The sequence below is a fragment of the Terrapene carolina genome, unplaced genomic scaffold (genome assembly GCF_002925995.2).
Source record: "Terrapene carolina triunguis isolate 2854851 unplaced genomic scaffold, T_m_triunguis-2.0 Scaffold97, whole genome shotgun sequence".
NCBI classification, from domain to species: domain Eukaryota; kingdom Metazoa; phylum Chordata; order Testudines; family Emydidae; genus Terrapene; species Terrapene triunguis.
The window spans coordinates 2,539,596-2,559,808 of record NW_020664448.1 but is presented as its reverse complement, the minus strand read 5'-3'; the positions used below and the strand labels follow the sequence as shown (position 1 = coordinate 2,559,808).

At 49.8% G+C, this 20,213-nt stretch overlaps 1 protein-coding gene across 1 annotated transcript; it reads right to left on the bottom strand.

Annotated features, from left to right (window-relative positions):
• Nucleotides 1-302: 302 nt before the first annotated feature.
• MOGAT2 (monoacylglycerol O-acyltransferase 2) lies at nucleotides 303-9,187 on the bottom strand. The gene is made up of 5 exons (XM_029911557.1): nucleotides 9,173-9,187; nucleotides 6,008-6,212; nucleotides 3,728-3,902; nucleotides 2,874-3,073; nucleotides 303-457 (listed from the first exon to the last, which is right to left on the bottom strand). The coding sequence occupies exons 1-5, from the start codon at nucleotides 9,185-9,187 to the stop codon at nucleotides 303-305; spliced, it is 750 nt and encodes a 249-aa protein (XP_029767417.1).
• Between the last annotated feature and the right edge of the window lie 11,026 nt (nucleotides 9,188-20,213).

The following is a 20,213-nucleotide window of genomic DNA, read 5'->3' as shown; positions in this document are numbered from 1 at the left end:
ATTTTAATATTGCTGGGATTTTTATTTGACAATCTCTTACCAAGTGATCGTGACATTAGAAAGTGTGGGAAACTGGAGAAAGTACCATACGGCACTAGTGTAAACTAGAGATGGGCCTAAATTCAAACTCTGGATCGAAACACACACAGACGTTGGGGAAACAGACCCCAAATCTGTAGCTGGCCCTTAGCTTTATAGAGGGCTGAAATCAAACGTTAGGTTCTGAAGGTTCCAGATGGTGGAGAAATGTGGAGCTGAACTTTCGGGCCCATCCCCAGTATCAACAAATGGGGTGGCCTGGTTTATATAAATTCAAGATGCCTGTCCTCTGGGACATTGTATTTAGTTTTATGCGCCTCAAAGAGTTTGCACAGTTCCTCAATGTACGTCTGATGTAATCGATCGACTTCTTCTTGGGATGGGTTGTGCTTCTTCTCCACTTTAATTGGCTTCCCAACTGGAAAACAAACGCACAAACATTAGGAAAGACTACAGCCTCTGAGCCGGGATATCCAGATGCCACCCTCATTTTTAATGCCAAGCTCTGGCCCCTGGAGGCCCCAGGTTCAAGTATGCAATGTTCCAGTTGAACAGAATTGTAGTTAGGGATCAAGATGGAATATTGTATGCTGGGGACTTGTAGTTGGGAGGTGGTGGGCCTAGCTGATAGGGCACTGAACTACAACTCGGGAACTAGACCTGGGTTCTTGTTCTAGCTCTGCTGGGTAACCTTGGGCAAGTCTGCTCACCTCTCTGTGCCTCAGTTTTCCCCATCTGTAAAATGGGGATAATGATACTGACCTTCCTTTGTAAAGTGCTTTGAGATCTGTGGATGAAGAGTGCTAGCTAAGAGCTAGGTAACGTTATCTGTGGGCACCATGAGACGCAAAGGCAGGCTGTCGCCATTTGAGATAAATGAGATGTGGTGTTGGAGCTCCTGGCAGGCCGCTCACTGTTACTAGGATTTGGCACCTCTGGAGTAACCTCTTGTTTTAAAACACAGAGAAAAGATCTCAGTGAAGCCACAAGCTGCCCCTGGAATCTGGGCTCTCGCCCAGGGAAGAGCCGTGGGAGCACTGTGGCTATCACCCAAAAAGCCTCCCCCCTTAATCATAAGCTGGATTTATCTACAACACCATTCACAGAGCCCCAGGAGGAAGGCGTGGGGCCCGGGGAGCATGTCTACACTGCAAACACCTGCCACTGGCCTATGGCCACTGACTTAGCCTAGTGGGGCTCGGGTTGCAGGGCTAAAAAACTGCAGTTTAGGTGTATGGGATGAGGCTGCAGCCAGGACTTGGGACCTCGCAACCAGGAGGTTCCCAGAGCCCCAGTTCCAGCCTGAGTTTGAACGTCTACCCTGCAATTTTATAGCCCTCCAGCTCCACCAGCCTGGGCCAGCAGCCGGTGTTTTATTGCAGTATGGGCATATCCACAGAGGTCAAGATTTTCAAAATATACTTGTAATTTTGGTTGCTTCCATTTCTGGGAGCCCAACTGGAGACGCACCTTAAAGGATTCTGCTTTTCAGAAAGTGCTATCCGCCCACCCTCTGAAAACCTTCACAGGGTTTGAAACGGCTTTTGAAACGCCTCCAAGGTATTTTGGCTCCTAACTTCCATTGCGATCAATGAAAGATGCGGACTGGGCCTAAGTGACTCTAGCAATGAGAACAAGTGCCCTCCCTCCCCAAGAAGCAATTGACAGTGGGACAGGCTGCCTCTTTATCAGGCAGGAAGGCCTTGGGGTTATCTGTCATCCTTCTGAACTTCACTCTAATTGTGTTTGTCAGGCTGCAATGGGTTCCTATTGTTTTGGGTTGCTGTCCATCTGTCTAATTACAGGTCCTGAAGATGCGGGTGTGAGGGCGAGTAAAGCCATTGAGAGATCCAAACAAGCTGTAAAACAATTAGGAGTAATTGCAGGCTGTCAAACCCAATCAGCACTGTCAGCCTTGGCCTTTTCAAACAGCCTCTTTAATTAGACTAACAAATGCTGGCTGTGCTCAGTGGGTCAAATCCACTGTTGGTGAAAGCAGGTGTGATTCCACTGAAACCACTGAGCTCCACTGAAATCTAGCCACACGCGGACTGGCGTGCTAGGAACTGCCTTTCTCTGCAGTTTGTTCACCGAGGCCCAGACCCTCAATGGTATTTAAGAGCCTATCTTCTACTGGGACTTTGGGGGGTATTTAACCAGCTCTTTCAGCTGCTTCTTCTCTAAACCTAGTGCTGCTCCTTTTAAACACTCCTGTAAACTCTGTAGGGCTGCAGATTTGTTCAGTCTCTGATCTGCTTGTGGAAGTGGCTGGAGGATACAGAAACAATCAGCTCTACTTAGTGTGATGCAAAGTCTCAGGTCAGAGCTGAACCAAAGCAACCTTGTCCCTATGTATACCATAAATGGGTCTTCCTGTCACCCCATCCCTATGCTGTAGCCCTGCCCATCCTTGCGGGAGGCAGCAGATTTCCGAGTTCAGATGAATGGGGAAGTTCACACCTCTTGGAGCTATTGTTTCAGGCTGTCTGCGGACTCAGGCAGACATCAATTATACTTGGGTCACATTTTCAAGCTTTTCTTTGCATTCAGGAGCCGGTGCCCTATACATATGTCTGAAATGAGCCATGGCTTAGTTTGTGCAAGCTGGCAGCAAATCCATAACTCCACCCTGGAGCCAGGAGAAAGCAGGGGAAGGAATTGTATGTCTCTGAGTAACAATGCCCCTTGGGGCTGCTCTGGGGTTGATGTAGCGTAAGCACAACCCCGGCAAAGGGCTGTGGCCAAAGGCACCATCTTGTCCTACCTAGATGGTGATGTGCCCTGTAACAATCTCCAAGCGCAATCACAGCACCCAGTGACCAGGACAAACTTACCCACAGTGAAGATGGGCCGTCGATACGGGAGCAGCCCGAAGCTGTACTGGAACACGCCCCGGGCATGGAACAGGGGGAGGGAGATGCCCATGATTTGCTGAAGACGGTGCTGCGTCCGCCTCAGCCAGGAGCCCTTTGGGTTGTCGACCTGGTCAAAGAGCTCATTCTCCCCAAAGGAAAACACGGGGACGAGTGGAGCCCTGCGGAGGGAGAACGGGGACAGGGCAGGCAGCACAAGCGCGGCAGGCCAGCAGACAGTGCACGGAAGAGGAGGCTCTTTCTGTGCATGGCCAGAAGCCAGCAGAGCTCTGCACTCAGCAAGAACTCGCGCTTTGCCATTGGGCAAGAGATAAGGCGGAGGCACCGCCGCCTGCCTCTCTGGGAGAGCAGTGTCTGCAGAGCCCACGCTAGGGCTAATAGTGCCGGGGGAGTGGCGTGGCTCTGCTAGCCTAACCCCTGTACGTCCAAGGAGTCTCTGCCTTGCTCAGAGCAAGCAGGCTCCCCCTTGCCACAGATGGGCAGGGCTGTCGAGGGCATGGTTTTATGAACACAGTGCTGGCCTTAAGCATAAGCAAAGCCAATGGCCACTTGCGCCAAAGCCCACTGAAGTAAACGGAGAGACTCCCGCTGGCGTCAACAGGCTTTGGAGCCGGCCATTAGAGGCACCCCATCCAGCGTCCGTCCTGGTGCTCTCCGGCCAGCCCCAGCTCTCCTTCCTGCTGTGGGACTGGCAGGGGAACGGCCCAGCCAGCAGGCCGGCCTCCCCTCCTCTGGCCGGGTGGCCTTGTTTCCTTGCCTCCCCTCCCGTCACTGCGGTGTCGGCGTGAGGGCAGCGACAGGGCTCACAGCATTACCCGTGCTCCATGGCCAGTCGAACGAACCCCTTGCGGTTTTTCAGCAGTAGGGTGAAGGCTCCAGGCCGCGCATCTAGGGCCTCCTGGGCCCCTCCCACTGCTATGACCAGCACGTTCCCACCTCCCCACCTCCTCAGCACGTACGAAGCACTGTCTTTGTCGGATGGGACGAGACCTGGGAGGGGCAGAGACAAGAAGAGACGCTTGACACTAAGAGCCTCAATTACCATGGGCCAGTCATTCATACATCACTACTTGTACAGCTCCACTACGGTGCTTGAAGGTGCATCCTCCTCCTCTCTTCTATAGCGCCAGATGTTGATCCAGCCCTTTCCAGCCCTCCAAACCCCAACTGGGGGACAGTCACAAGGTGCGCTGGTCCCTTTTAGGGAATCTGGGATTTGGAAGTGAGAGAAGGTGTTTGGCAGATGTGGTCAAAGAGACAGTCCCTGGTACAGGAGGCATCATGGTGGAAAACAATAGTACATATGTGATTGTTAGCATCCGGAGACCAGGCAGCGGCAGACGAAGGAATAGGCTAAAAAGCAGAACCGTAACTAGGGTGGGACTAATGGGACAGCCGCCCAGGGTGCAAAGCCGTGGGGGTGGAAAAATGAGGAAAAAACCCCAGTAGGGGGCGCAAATATGTTTGCTCGCCCCAGGTGCTAAAATGCCTAGTTACGGCTCTGCTAAAAAGACGCTATTGGGATAGCATGGGAGCTTTTGTTGCCTTTTGCCAACAGGCCAGTCCTGAACCATTCCATTCTCTCTCTGCCACTGACTCACAAAGAGACTTTGGGCAGCTCACTTGGGCTGGGATTTTCGGAGTTAGGTGCCCAACTCGATGGAATATTACTGGGATTTGAGTGTCTAACTCTCACTGGCCCCTGTGGAAATCGTACCTAGTCTCCCCCTGACTTAGTTTCCCCATCTCTTCCTTCGTAAAATGCCGTGCGTGCTCAGCTGGAAAGTGCTATGTATCACACTATGGCGCAGCTGCTCACTCAGTTCCCACCCCAAAGCCTTGTTGCTCTTTCTGCCAGCTCATGTGCAATGGGCACTTCCGGGTGCCAGGGGCACGGCCGAATCTGCTGCTCCAGCACTTCGAAAGCGCTGCTGCGGCTGGTGTAAAGGGTTTGGGCAAGCACCCAGGAACTGATCCCGCAAAGCACTTACACAGGTGCTGAACTTTGTGCGCAAATAGTGCCACTGACTTCAGTGAGACTATTCGTGTGGCTAGAGCAAAGAGGATGCTTCCAGCTTTACTGGACCGAGACCTAAAGCCTTGCTGCTGGTCATGAATAAACAGAAACAGGGGCAGCGTTTTGGAGGAGGAAAAGACAGAGGTGGGTTGGCGTGCAGTTCTTATTGACATCAATGGGAGTTTGGCCACTGGCTTCAATGGGAGCAGTATTGGGCTCCTATTGGTGACCTGGTGGGATGACAAACCCCATCTTTACCTGTGGAGGCAATGCAAACGGTGCCAGCCCTGGTGAGCCCACTGGGTTTCTGCCTCCCTCTGATGTCTCTCTAAACAGTGGAGATGCAACTGTGACTCGGTCAGCAGGCTGAGAGCCAGGTGACCTGCATTCCATTCCACCTCTGCCACTGACTCATCGAGAGACTTTGGGCAAGACACTTAGGCTGGGATTTTCAAAGGAACCTAAGAAACATCCACTGAATGTTACTGGGATTTGAGTCTCTAACTCTTGCTGGCTCCAGTGGAAATCGTACCTATTAGCTCCCTGACTCAGTTTCCCCATCTCTTCAATTACACTTAACCGCCTTCGGAAAGTGCTGGGCAGGATCAGATGGAAAGTGCTATGTATTATTTTCATCCGCTTATTTTTTCTCACTGCCTGTTCCTTCCCCAGTCTCCAGCATTCTATCTGTGCCTGTGGGAACGTCTACACTGCAAAACCAGGCAGTGAGTCTCAGAGCCCAGTTTAACTGATGGGCTTGCAAGGCTCATGCTGCAGGGCTAAAAACAGACCCTCCCCCCTCCCCAGTTAAACCGAGGAAGTAGGGGGAGGAGAGAAGGAAGGACAGGGCATTAAAGGGCTGATTGTACCTGTTCAAAGCTTTTTTTCCTGTGTTCCCTCCACTCCTTGGCTGTGTACCTGCTTATGGCAAAGAACATAGGGACCCAAACCACTAATAGGCTCCCCAGTGTGACTCTTCCAAAATCCCCAGCTTTTCACGTGGTCCCAGAGGGCCAAGGTCCTATCTGTCATTACCACTGCCCCTCATACTCTGCCCCCATGCTACGGCCCTGCTTACCTCCACTCAGCAGGTAGTCCCTGAAGAAGGGGACTCTGAACCAGAGTGTCAGCATCATCATGTGAGGGGTCAGCCCCGGGAACAGCTGCGAAAACCCCGTTGCCTCGGTGCAGAAATTGAGGAAGGCACCGGCCACCAGGACCCCGTGGGGATGGAAGCCGACCACGTAGTTCTTACTTGGATCCAGCTCTGCCGTTTTCACCAGCTGGAGACACAATAACCCATGAGGAGATATAACACAGACAGAGTTGGGAGTTTGTAACGAATCCTTGAGCTGCCGCCAAAGCCTGGCTGGGCATTCGCCTTAGAGAACAGTCATGATTTTTCTTTGTGTGTGGCTATCTCCCTCCCTCTAGGGGGCGCTAACAGTGAGTGCTCCTTACCCTCCGACTCTCACAGAGGCTAGAGATACTCAAAAATTTTCCTCCCCTCCCCCCAATTTTTTTTTTTTTTTAATTTTTCATGGCAAATGCCCTTTTAACCAAAATGGGAGATTTCCACCCACTGTTTTCATTTTGGTCACTATCTTTCCATTTCTGAGGAAAATTTCAAGCCAAAATCTTTTGAAGTTTTTGGAAACATTTCATTTGGGGGGGTGTGGCTGGGGGCGGGGGGGTGTGGCTGGGGGCGAGGGGGAGGGCTCTCTACTGTGTCTCTCTCTTTTTAAACATCCCCTTCCTTTTCTAGTGGGAAAGTTTAAACATTGAGAGACTGTTTTTCCCTCTCCCACGCCCCCCATTTTTTTTTTTCAACCAGCACTAGCAGGGACCGCAGCTGTGCCTGGCTCCTGTGGCGTAAACAAAGTGTGCAAGGAAGGCTCCTTGGCCCAGATCCTCAAAGGAATTTGTGCACAATAGGCCTGTAGCCTCGGAAGTATGTCAGCACTCACGCCCATTGAAATCAGTGGGTGCTAGGCCCCTAGAGACCTTTGAGGATCTGGGTCCTGTTGTGTCCTACCCCCAGTGGCGTGGCGCTCCTGCCCTGCTTTAAGGCAAAGGCCCTCTGGGGTAAGGCTATGAGAGAACAAAGGATTGTGGGTACAATTTGAATTCCTAGCAACACCTCAGCCTGCCTGACTTTCTCCTGCAGGTGTAGGGGAGCTCTCAAGTCTGAGAAGGAAGAAAATGGTTTAATATGCTGGAAGAAGGCCGAAAAAGAGCCACTGACCCCAGCAAGGGGCGCTCGGCTGCATCTGGGCTAAAAGCACATTCTCTGCAGCCTTGTCTGCATTGAGAATTGGAAGTAATTCTCCCACTGGTGCTTAGGGTGACCAGACAGCAAGTGTGAAAAATCAGGACTGGGGTGGGGGGTAATAGGAACCTATATAAGAAAAAGCCCCAAACATTGGGTCTGTCCCTATAAAATCGGGACATCTGGTCACCCTACTGGTGCTAGAACACCAGCACAAGCAGCTTTTCTAGGGGGAGTGACCATGGGAGAGCAGTGCAGACCAGGTGCAAGGGTAATCCATGCCTGCTTGGTGTGGTGCTCTGGCCCCCTCTAGTAGCAGCTACACCATCAGAGAGTGGTGAGCCTGCTACACGCTTGGCTAAGAGGTGTGTGTCTTTTAGCTCATGCAGTAGTGGCTCATGGATTAAGCTCCAGGGGTCCCAGGTTTGATCCCAGCTGATCACAACCAGGGTGTCTTGGTGTTACACAGGCATAGCTTATCATAGTGTTCTTTGCAGGTTCTGAGAAGGGCTTCCCCCTTTGTTGGGCTGGCTTAAGGGTAAATGTCACACAGTGTTTAACTTTTAGGGGGCGGATCCGGAGTCCCCCCGTCCTTTCCCCTGCTGGGACAGTTTCAGGGACAGGGGCATCTGCCCCTTTAAGGGCATCTCTGTCCCACTTCATTGATGTGATCATCAGCAGGTGACAAGAGCCACTGGACTAGTTTGGTTACAGCCCAGCTCAGCTATTCAGTCCCTACCAGCTGGGACAGCGGGTCTGCCCCTTTAAGGACATTCTCCCCTGCCCTCCCTATCACTGCTAGAGCCCCCAACTATCTGGAGCTGGCCTGGGTTTGATAGCCATCAGGATGCGCTGCAAGGGCTGGCTTTTCTCCCAGGCTTTACAGGAGGAGGGTGTGTGTCAGGGATGTACGTGTTTAGCTGGAGAATTGGGGGTGGGAGGTATGTTTTTATCTGGAGACTGCAGGAGAAGCAGATTCATTTCATAGGATATGAGACATGATAGTGCAGTTCAGGATGCCTGGACTGTGCCTTGGGCACTCGGCTGACTTGCCTGACCCATTTGAGAACGTGGGCACTTCCAGCCCGAGTTAGACTTGACCAAGGGTCTGCCTACACTGCAATTAGACACCCGCGGCTGGGCCGTGCCAACGGATTCGGGCTTGTGGAGTTAAGGAGTAGTTTAATTGCAGTGTAGCTGTACAGGATCCTAGAGCCTGGGCTCTAGCGCGAGCCCAAATGTCTACACCACAGTTAAGCAGCCCCTTAGTCCGAGCCCCGCAATCCCGGGGCAGCCGGCACGTGGGGTTTTAATGGCAGTGTAGACAAACCCTCAGTGACCTGGAGACAAAAGTTCCTGCCACCCTGCTCCCAGTTCCCTGAGTCATCCAGTCACTCCCACAGTTAGCTTTACTTACGGCCCAGCTTCAGGAGTGAAGAAGCGTGTTGTAGAGGACTCTGTGTGTGTCTGGCTGCTGCACTAAGATAGGAGCGGAACAAAATCTACCAGGAAAAGCCCCCAGGGAAAGAAACGCCTCAGGAGCTGACACACCACTGCAGGCGGCACAGCAGGAGGAGTGAGTCTGTAATAGGCACTCAGGGCAGGGTAGAGACCTTGTCAATGAGCTGAGGGAGGCTGGGAGCAGGGTTGGTGCAGAGCTGCTCTGCACCAGCTGGGCAAGCTCACCACAGGGGTTATTCTCGGGTCCAGTTCCACTCAGCATAAAGCCCTTTTCACCCCCAGAGCAGCTTAAAGGGCCTTTTGCCTAAGAGAGAATCAGGCCCCACAAGCATTATCCACTCTGCTGCCTCTGAGTACATCAGTCCACTCCGTGGTGCTATTCTAGTGGCAGAGCAGCTAATTAATTCTCCTGGTGAAAGCCAGAAGCGGCAGCAGGTAGGTCATAAGAGGTATTTTTTATGCTGTGGCTAATTTTCCATCGGTCCCGGAGCATTATTGACAGTGCACATGTACCCAGTCACGCGCCATCTCCTAACGAGGTGAGGTTGTGAACAAAAAGTCCCTTTGCTGCCGAGCACAGGCGCTGAGCAAGCAAAGGGATCCGATTGCTGATTTCACTCAGTAGCCAGGGACATTGCCATGATTCACTCAGTCTCAGGCAGCCTAGATTTGTTTTCTGTAAGTAACGTACATTTATATAAGGCCTTTCCTCCTCCCCAAGTAGTTCATAAACTAGATCTAAGGGTTTGGGGCATCACTGAAATGTAATCACCTCTGGGGCGGAGGGATACTCAGGAGCTGTTTAATGGGCCACGGCAACACTCAAGAACAGCTTAGGAGAGGAAATGAAGACTATTTCCCCCGACTCTGAAGGGGAATATTGGAGGTAGGTAAGTTGTAGCCAAGGGAGGTATTGTGGTCTAGTAGTTAGAATAGAGGACGGGGACATCTGGTTTGTAATCCTGGCTGTACCACAGACTTTCAGAAGACTTCACCATTTGGATGACCATAGGCATCACAATAAGAGCTGAGGTTTTTTTGAAAATCTGTCCTTTTATCTAGGTCAGGGGTAGGCAACCTATGGCACGTGTGCCGAAGGCGGCACGTGAGCTGATTTTCAGTGGCACTCACACTGCCCGGGTCCTGGCCACCAGTCCAGGGGGCTCTGCATTTTAATTTAATTTTAAATGAAGCTTCTTAAACATTTTAAAAACCTTATTTACTTTACATACAACAATAGTTTAGTTATAGATTATAGACTTATAGAAAGAGACCTTCTAAAAACGTTAAAATGTATTACTGGCATGCGAAACCTTAAATTAGGGTGAATAAATGAAGACTCGGCACACCGCTTCTGAAAGGTTGCCGACCCCTGATCTAGGTGCTTAGGCGGATGCTGAGCTCTTAAAAATCTGACCCTTTGTGGGTGCTGAGCACTTGCAAATCTGGTTGTGGGTGACCTTGGTCTGCCCCCTCTAATAATGAGAGATGACTCCAAATCAAAATCTCAACTCCACACACTCCTGGACGTTAGCTGCTCACAATCTGAATATTGCAACCTATATCCATCGCTCATAACACTGGCCGAGCTCATAGGGGTGAGACATGGGACCAGAACTTCTTGACAACCAGGAACAAATGTCTCAAATTGCGCACCCAAAAATGGAGGCACACAAAGTTAGTGAGCATTTCTGAAAAGCTGGCTGGAAGCAATTTGTCCATGGCCTCGCAGTGCATCCATAGCCTAGCTAGGATTTGAACCTAGCTCTCCTGAGGTGAGGTGAGGCCAGTCCCTTAACTAACACTCTGTTCTTATAAGCACTATTGCCTCTGTTTGCTTGGGTGCCTCATTAACCCATATGCTACAAAATGAACATTTTTGAAAATGTCATGCAAGGAGAACTAATTTTTATCACAGACCATAAGGGAAGGAAGGACAGTGAGACACAGGGCACAGTTCCTGGAAGGAGATCCAATTTAGACAAGCCGATGATGGGGAATGCAAATCTCAAAGAGAACTATTCAATGGGAAGGAGACAGCTGGGAAGCAGGAATGCTGAAAAACAACCCTAGATGTGATAGCGTAAAGCATAATTTTGGATGCTGTTGGGCTTTAGGAGACCTGGTTTGATTCCCAGCTCTGCCACGGGCTCCCTGTGTGTCCTTGGGCAAGTCATTTAACCTCTCTGTGCCTCAGTTTCCCATCTGTAAAATGGGTAGACAACCCCCCGCCCACACACACTTTGTCTCTCTTGTCTATTTAGAAAGTAAACTCTTCAGGGCAAGGGCTGTGTGTGTGCGTGTTTGTATGTGCAATGAGGCCCTGACCTGTTTGGGGCCTTGAGGGGCTATTGATATACAAATCATAATATAAATAGAGACACCACAGCTGAAGGAAAGTCCTGCTCCCTTCATCCTTGGGGACACCATCTCTTGGACAGTACATTCAGTACTAGGTACCACCACAGCAAAAGGATACTGGCAAAATCGGATATAATTAGGGGGCTGGAGGGGATCAATAAGGAAAGATTAACATCTTGATATTTTGGCTGAAGGACCAGAGGAGGATGTTGTTATTTAGAAACATTTCATGGGTGCAGACACAAAGGGTGGAATCCTGCCCTTCTGGGGAGTTTTGTCATTGCTTCAATAGGCTCAGGATTTCACCCCAGTGATGGAAAGGAGTAGGGCTGATGGTGGGCCAAGGACATGCATTCTGTAGGCTGAAGAGTGGGAGGAATTTCATTGCAATGAGATGTCAGGGGTTCTCACAACAATTTTTTTTTTTTTAGACTTGCTAGCTAGTAAGTCTGATTCTACTTTTCACAGCAGCAGAATTGTTAGCTAGCTGGGAGGCAGTGAAAAGTGATATTAAGAAACAAACAGATATCACTTTTCACAGCAGACTTATTCAGCCCTGGCAAGCCAGGAGACAAATTAAGTCTTGGATGGGAGATGGGTAGGGAGGCAATGAGGCTGGGGGTGATGTGGTGGATGGGTGAGGGGCCGGAGGAGGCCGTGAGGACCGGGGGTGATACATGAGGGGCTGGGGGACAGAGCCCATGGCCAGAGCCCACCGCCGCATGGCTGGAGCCTGCCACCCGCCATCCCAGGGCTAAAGCTGGAAGCCTGAGCCCCACCGCCCTGGGGAAGGTGGGGGACTCACACCAGCTGTCTGCTCCTCTGGCGTTTGTGGCTCCAGGGGAGCCCTCCCCCGATCACCACCCAGAAAGAAGGCTGGTGTCCGCAAGAAAAGCCCCTGGTGGCTGCATTTGAGAAACGCTGCATTAGACTGTGGAACAGTTGAGCGGTTCTCAACCTTTTCCATTCTGAGATACCCTCCCCTGGCTCCTCTTTGCAATACGAGCAATCAGAACCCCAAGAATAGTCCATTTGTGCCTCCTAAGACTGGACACAACACAAATAGACACTAGAGGGAACAAACCCGCAGCAGCCAGAAGCATGGACTAGATAAAACCGAACAGTCCTTTTCTATCCCTGATTTCCACAAATCCTGATTCCCGTGCAGTGAATTTATCACTGGTTGCACAGCGTTCTCATTATGGCTGGTTGCTTATCGCTCTCCTGCAATGCTTTCCTTTTAGGTTTCCCCGTGATTTATTATACTTTTATAGCATGTCTGTGTTTAGCCACTGCATTTAGAATTGCGCTATCTGTTGCCGTATCATTTGTTTTCTTTGCAGGTTCCTTCTGGCAGGAGCTGAACCAGAATGAAAATCCTGGTGTTTTATAATCCTATCAGCTGGAACATCTGTTCCCAATGTAGGTTTCCTCATGGAAGGCCAGATCCACTCCCCAGTGCGTTAACCTCTCCCGATCTGGTTCCATAATTCCGCAGACCCACCGGGGAACGCAAACTTGCAGATCTTGGTTCTGCCATGGCAGGCCTGGCTAGGCTGCCTCAGCATGTCCAGGGCTCTGGGTGAGCGGCACACCCTGACCTGTACACAGTATCAACTTTAGGCCTTTGTGGTTGCAAAAGGACCGTGCTTCCTCAGAGCTGATATTGCATCACCCTAATCTGACCCACAGCTGCACATTCACTAACGCATGGGTAAACCTTCTTCCCCTCTGCCCCATCTACTACTCTGCCAGCCCAGAGAATTCCAAATCAGCCTCCCTGTTATGGTTGCACATAGACTTGTATGTCCCAGTAGCCTCAGAAGTGGCTAATGGGTATGAGTGCAAAGGCTGCTGGGACTTAAATGTTGGCAACCGGCTGACACACCAGAGGGATGGTAAAGTGGAGTCAGCTGACCAGAGAAGCCAAGAAGACCCCACATTCTGCATGGGTCAGTTCTGCAGTCCCATGTATATCGTTTCATCGGCTGTTCCCTTGTTCACGTAGAGCAGCGGTTCTCAACCCACGGGCTGCATGCAGCCCAATTAGCACACAGCTGTGGCCCAGCTGAGCTGTGTGCTAAAGGCCAGCCCGTGTGCCGGGGTCTGCCAGGTTCCCGGCTGCCCGGCACGGAGGGGTCCAGGCTGCCCTGCCACCCAGTGCGACGCGGTCGGGGCCCCGGGTCTGGGGCAGCCGCGTGGCGGGGATCCAGGGTTGGGGCAGCCGGCTGGCCCTGGGAGCTTCAAGGTCCGGGGCAGCCGTGCTGCCCTGCCAGCCGGCCCCTGCAACACATTGTGGCTGAATATGTGGCCTACAATGTGTAATAAATTGACAACGACTGGCATAGAGCTTGGGGAGGAAGGGTGGCTTTGGTGTTAGGGCACCTGCCTGAGACTCAGGAGACCTGTGTTCAATTCCTTACTCTGTCACGGACAAATTGTGTGACTTTGGTCACATCACTGCCTCCATTCCCAAGCTTTTGTTGAGATGTTGTGGGTGAAAAGGAAATTCCTGTCTTGCCTATTTAGATTATAAGCACTAGGGGAGGGATGTTTCTTACTCTGTGTGTGTACAGCAGCTAGCACGCTGGGGCGTTGACATTGGTTCCGAGTCTGGGCATTGCTGTAATAACAATAAGCAATTCTGCACATAGTGGATGTGTGAGCAACTTTTTCGCATGCAACTCAAGCATCCACAGCCAGAGATTGCATCTAGATCACTGAATAAGCCAGCTGCTTACATTCACACCAAGTCTGCTCCTTTTCAGACTGGTTTGATTAGTGATGTGCATACTGCAAGCTCAGGTAAGGGTAGCCATGCTTTCTTAGGTACTTATTTGACCCCTATTACCACAGTATCTGAGCATCTCACTCTCTTTAATGGATGTAGCTTCATAACACCCTGTGAGGTAGGGCAATGCATTATCCCCATTGTACAGATGGGGAGCTGAGGCACAGAGACTTGCCTGAGGTAACCCAGGATGTTTGTGGCAGAACATAGATTTGAACTGAGATCTCCCAGGTGCTATGCTAGCACCCTAACCACTGGACGATTCTTCTACTCTACTCTCTCTTTTGTTAAGGGAACTCTTAGACACAATAACTAGCGCCTTCGTGCCTGAATATTTTCTTTTTAATGTTTAGACATTCCCATTTTCCATCTTTGTCAAAGTTCAATCTCTTACCGGACTAGTGGTCAAGTTTGGGTCATGGTCCCAATATGCACATACTGGGAAGGGAGTTAATCTCTTACATTGCATGGCCTAATTGTTATGCAATACAGTCTTGTCTTATAGGCCCTTTGGGGTGGGAGAAAGGTGGGGACCTCTTCTCTTGCTGACTGGCTGGCTTGTTTGTTTGCTTTTAAAGTGGGGTGGGATTTGCTCTTGATCTGTTCTTTTCGGATGAGTTGTGCCTTTAATAATTGTCAGAGCACCCAGAGTCTAGGGCAGGTGCGTCCATGTAGCTAAATCTAAATAAAGTGAGCTCCTACCCTGCAGTCCATCCCAAGTCCATTTCCCATTCCAGAAAAACAACAACCTGCAAAAGAAAATTGTCAACGGGAAACAATCCTGTCTGAATGTGCCTGCCTCTTGCATCCAACAGATCTGAGGGACTCCAAGCCAATGGCAGGAGATCCAGATGCCTAAGAACCCACCTCGGCTGTGATCGTGTTAGATTTTCCAAGCTGAGCGGTGCTGGGTCTCAGATTAACATTGCCGCCAGCTGTATTTGCAGCACCAGAGGAATTCAAGGTCAAAGGACAGGCTAGTTCATCTTGCAACGAGAGATTGTTCCCTACAAAAGTATTCCCCGGCGCTTTTTTCAGTGTCATTTTAAATTACTCTGTTTACTGGGCTTTATCCTCTTTCCTTGGAAGATTTTTTCCACAGCCCAGTCGACCTTGCTGTTAGGAGATTATGAGATCATCTTACACTTTCCTGGGCTAAATTTCATCCTATTACATTTTGGACCCAGCCCCTTTTCCTCTTTCCCCAAATACTACTATAAGCCACTGGGTAGAGCAGTGGTTCTCAACCCATGGCCTGCGGGCCGCTTGTGGCCCTCAGCACACAGCCGTGGCCCATGTGACACCCTCCAGTTCAAGTCCATGTCCCTTTCTTCAGGGCTGGTTTTCTTAATAAAGAGAAGATGCAAAATCCTTTACATGACACACAACACTGGGTCATAGAGGCCTGGTCACTTCTGCAAGCTGGGAAGGGACAGGATACAGCTCACCCAAATCACATTGGCTTGTCCATTTTCACTCTGCTCTTCTCCTTAGCCAATACATAAGTGTGGAGATAGAATCCCCCTCCCCTCCATGCACAAGGACCAGGGGAACACAGCACAGGCCAGCGAGGTAAGAGCACTGACCCTGGTATTGTCTGCACCAGCCGGCAGAGTGCAGTGGGGTACACACACTGTGCCCTATAAAAAGGCACAGCAAGGGTTTCCTGAGTGCCCGCCCGCACGCCCGGAAACATGGCCTTGGCCTTGGCTACAATGCTCTTAGGAGTGGCCACTCCTCACCCTTTGTGGTTCTCAAATGCAAGCTCATTAGCTCTTTGTTTTGTTCTCCTGAGCCTGAGCTGGAGGAGGTTGGTGTTTGCCAGCCAATCGTTGCCCTTTATACTACTACACCTTTTAACCTTCAGTCCTAGGCAGAAAGGCCCTGGAGCCTCAGCTAAAGCAGGGGAAACAACATGTTTTCTCTCTGGGTGGCGAGCCCACACGGAGAAGGAGGACTGTTAATATTTCACACAGCACACTTGTCCAAGCTGCGTTTGTGTTATGTTTCCATTATTCAAATGGGGACCTGGCTGTAGGCCACAGTCCTTCTTCCTGCTCTGCTCCAGTAAACAACTAGACAACAGCAAACCTTCTTTCTTCCCCATCCACTTCCTCCCTCCCTGGGCCACTGCTCTCTGCTGCTTTGTGAGCCCGTGTGGAGTCCCCTCAGGCCCACACACCCCGCATCCCAGGGCAGCTCCTGAACACTACTGGCGCTGAAAAGTTCCCCTTCCCCTGAGGCCAGGGCAGCCTGTCTTGTGATCAGAGCAAGGCACCAGGAGTCAGGAGTTCTTGGTTCTGTTCCCCAGTTGGAGGCTGATTGATCCTGGATAAATCTCTTAGGCCAAAGTGTTCCTACTTGGGTGTCTCAAGCTGGTCCCCTAAATCCACATTGAGACTCCTAAGCAGAGCTGGCCTGATGTTCCGAGGTGCTGAGCATACGCACCTCCCAGCGACTTCCTGGCAGAAGACACCCCTCCTTGCATGGCCTACCTGGGAGTACGGCCTGGTGTGTAATGCAGGCCTTGCTCTTGGGATATTAACCCCTATGTGCGAGTGGGTGGGCAAGGAGAGGAGTCATGGCTCTCTCCCGCCCATGCACAGGCCAGGTACATATGGAGCAGTGTTATTATTTGTATTATGGTAGCACCTCAGAGCCTGAGTTGTGGGCCTGGACCCCACTGTGCTAGGCACGGTACAAACACAGAACAAAAAGCCCCTGCCTCAAAGATCCTAAGCGGCACCCTTTCAAAGGCTGTGGTAACTTACTTCCAACCCACCTGAACAAGAGGGGAGATGGGAGGAATCGTGACTTGTCACAACAGCTTCCTGGGGCTGAGCCATTACACACTGCCTGTTAATAAGGGCTGTGCTTAAAGGCTCAAGCTAGCCCTTCACTTAGATCTCATAGATGTGCCATTGACTTGCCAAGCCTGCTCCCGTGTTGTTGCATCATACACTTATGCTCCTATGGTGTATCCGTATGAACAGGAAGCTCAAAGAAGGACAGAGTTGCTGACCAGGGTGAGATAAAGCTGATAAAGCTGTTGTGCTTCCATCCAGTCGGAACAGTGCTGGGCTTTTCAAGATCGTGGTTTGGAGGTTTCACTGCCATTGGTATTTCCGAGCATTTGGGTGAACTAGCAGGGGCAGCTGCAGTATCAGACAATAATGAAGCAAGATTGAATTCCAGACTGGTTTGTCTCCTTTCAGTCTCACTCAGTTATCTCGTAGGTTATTCAAGGAAATTTGGGGTGGGCAGGGGAGAACATATGACCTATGTACAGCATGAAGAGTTACATAAAAGGTGGTTTCAAAACAAGCAGGAATCACTTAGCAGTATCAGCATCAGCGTTCTTGCCGCACCATCAGGTGCATAAGGCTTAAGTCAGTAACCAACGAATAAATGCAAGAACCGCGTGCCATATACAGTACGATATGATAAATGGGCATATAAATCAATACACATCAAGTCACAAGCCTTCGAATCTGGGCACAGGGTTGAAGTTGCAGTATAATGAGGCTCATCTTGATATTTCACTTCTCTATTCTATTATGGTAGTACCTAGAAAGATGCTTCGGTCCTGAACTGATGATTACAGCTAAATGATCACATGAGAAACCAGGCTGATCAGACTTGTACAGAGAAGCAAAATCTACACTTTGCAGTGAAAAGCAGAGCTGGTTGAAATACTGGATTTCTGTTCCATGGCAAATGCCGACACAAAAATTTTTTTGTTGTTCAAGATTGGAACAAAAAGTTGACATTTCAAAATGTCCCCAAAAGTGAAATTTCAGAATAAAAAATTTATTTCAGGTCAGCTGTAACATTTCATTTCAATAGAATTGAATATTGATTTTTGACTCTTTTTGTCCATTATATTTGTATTTTATTTTATATTCATTTTTACTTTATTTTTCTATTTTTTGTTAATAATTTGAAATGAGGGTTTAATTATTTTAAAATTATATATGAACATAAAATAATAATTTGTGTTTGGTAATCCAACTGGTAAGTAGTTTGGTAACTGATATTGTAATTTGCATAACATAAAATGGTATAATAAAATAATATAAAAATAAAATAAATAATATAAAATAAAACAGATTTCTAAATGAGAAGTCAATTTCAAAATGAAAAATTGAAATGCTCTGATAAGGTTGAAATGGACGGTCTCAACCACATTGAAATGTTTCATTTTTTCCCTTTTTTTTCCAAAAAGAAATGTTATTGAAATTGACACGTTCCCATGGAACATTTAGGTTTTTTTAATTGGATTTGTGATTGAAAAATGTTCCATTAGCAATGTTTGATCATCTCTGTGTCAATGTGAGCTTTGGTTGATATTTTAATGGCAAGGCATGTCAGTGACGTGATAACAAGGGGGGAGCTAGCTGAATTAGAATGCCTGGGCAGGGTGCTAGACTGTAACTGAGAGAAGACCTGGGTTCAAGACCCTGCTCTACCACAGACTGCCTGCGTGATCTTGGGCAAGTCACTTAGTCTTACTCTGCCTTAGTTTCCCTCTTTATACAATGGGGATAATAGCTGTGCCCTACCTCACAGGGGTGCTATGAGCATAGGGTGACCAGATGGGAAGTGTGAAAAATCGGGACAGGGGGTGGGGGGTAATAGGAGCCTATATAAGAAAAAAGACCCAAAAATCGGGACTGTCCCTATAAAATCTGGACATCTGGTCACGCTATATGAGGATAAATATATTAAAAGAGCAGGAGCCACCTTGGTACTATAGCAAGAGGGGGCCATAGATACATTTATTAACAATAGGCAGTTTATAGGCTGAGGTCAGTGACTTATCTGCAAATAGGCTTCAGTGTCAATACATTCTGCTCATTAGTCATGCATATAGGGGGCTAATTGCGGGGGCCAGGAGGGAATTTATTTATTCCACAGTTGTGCATTCCTCTGAGGCACCTCGTTCTGGCTGCTGTTGGAGCCAGGATCCTGGCCTGGATGAGCCACAGATCTGAGCCAGCATAGGCAGGAAGGAATGGTTTGCATGGGCTGTTCAAGAGCCATCCCCCAAGACTACTACTTCAAATATTTGCTCTTTGTAATTCACTCTGTGGCTGGTCACCTATGTCACATGACATTGTTTAGTCTCCCGGATTGGATGGCTCCCAAAGAGGCTTCTAGCTGGCCACATAACTCCTACCAGTAAATAGGAGTTTACGAGTATTCAGTCGGGATCGGGCTTCCTGCATCCTCCTCCCTGCGCAGGAGAGGAATGGTGACTCTGAGCCGCCCTTAGTTCTCTGGGCTCCTGGAGTGATGCAGCGACGCACTGCCCCTAAATCAGGGCAGATTTCCAAGTTACCATGTGGCCTAGAGAGATTGGGGCCTATGCCAGTGAAACAGAAAGAGCTGAGAGAGATGACTTTGCGCCACTGGACTTTGTGTAACCCCATGTTCCCTTTTTTCTTCTACCAATAAATGAAAAACAAAGTGAATGGCCAAGGCTGTTAGAAATTAAAAAGTTCACGGTTAACTTCACAGGCAACTGTATAATTTGCAAATAATGCCGCCCTTTTATCCAGCTCGTGATGAAGGGTCCTGATTTATGTAAAGAATTCCTGGGTGTGTTTGTTTTCAATCAAAGTAGTTTGTGCATCGGTCAGAGCCCGAAAAATCCAGCAGCGCCTCAGGGCCACAGTTCTGTTAAGTAACCCTAGTCACGGTTTCTGCATAACCAATGGAATGAGCAAGATACAGGCCGGAAAGTCCTGAATCGCAGCTTTACAACGTTACACTGTGTTATCTGAAGACACATGGGCTAGATTTTGCTCACAGTTACACCAGTGACAATCCAGAGTGACGCCACTTACAGTGGTGACCTTTCAGAGTTTGCCAATCGTAGGGTTACCATTCGTCCGGATTCCCCCGGACATGTCCGGCTTTTTGAGCTAAAAATAGCGTCCGGGGGGAATTTGTAAATGTCCGGACTTCCCCCCCATGCAGAGCGCGCGCGGCTAACAGGGCAGCCGGCCGGATGGTGCCATTTACATGGGGCTCCGACAGCCAGAGAGAGCCCCTCCTCCTCTCCCCTGCAGCTGAGATCACTCCCTCCCTGCATCCGCAGATCGCCTCCGGCAGTCTGGAGCTCCTCCCCTGCTCCTCCTCCCCTGCTGCCCAGCCTGCCAGGACGAGCGGCACGGTAAGGGAGCCAGGGGGTCGGAGAAGGGGCAGGGAGGTTCTGGATGGGGCAGTCAAGAGACGGGGAGGGTCGGGAGTTTGGGGGGGGGCTTCCTGGGGGGGAGGTGGATAAGGTTTTGGGCAGTCAGGGTACAGGTAGGGGGTAGGATCCTAGGGGGGCAGTTAGGGGACAAGGAAAAGGGAGGCTTAGGTAGGGGGTGGGGTTCTGGAGGGCAGTTAGGAGCA

Bases quoted from the DNA above. Each gene is read 5' to 3' on its own strand.
- MOGAT2 (XM_029911557.1), bottom strand. The intron at 3,903-6,007 runs GTAAGCAGGGCC...TGCCCCTCCCAG, and splicing joins GGACTACCTGCTGAGTGGAG to GTCTCGTCCCATCCGACAAA. The intron at 3,074-3,727 runs GTAATGCTGTGA...CTCCCTCCGCAG, and splicing joins CGACTGGCCATGGAGCACGG to GGCTCCACTCGTCCCCGTGT.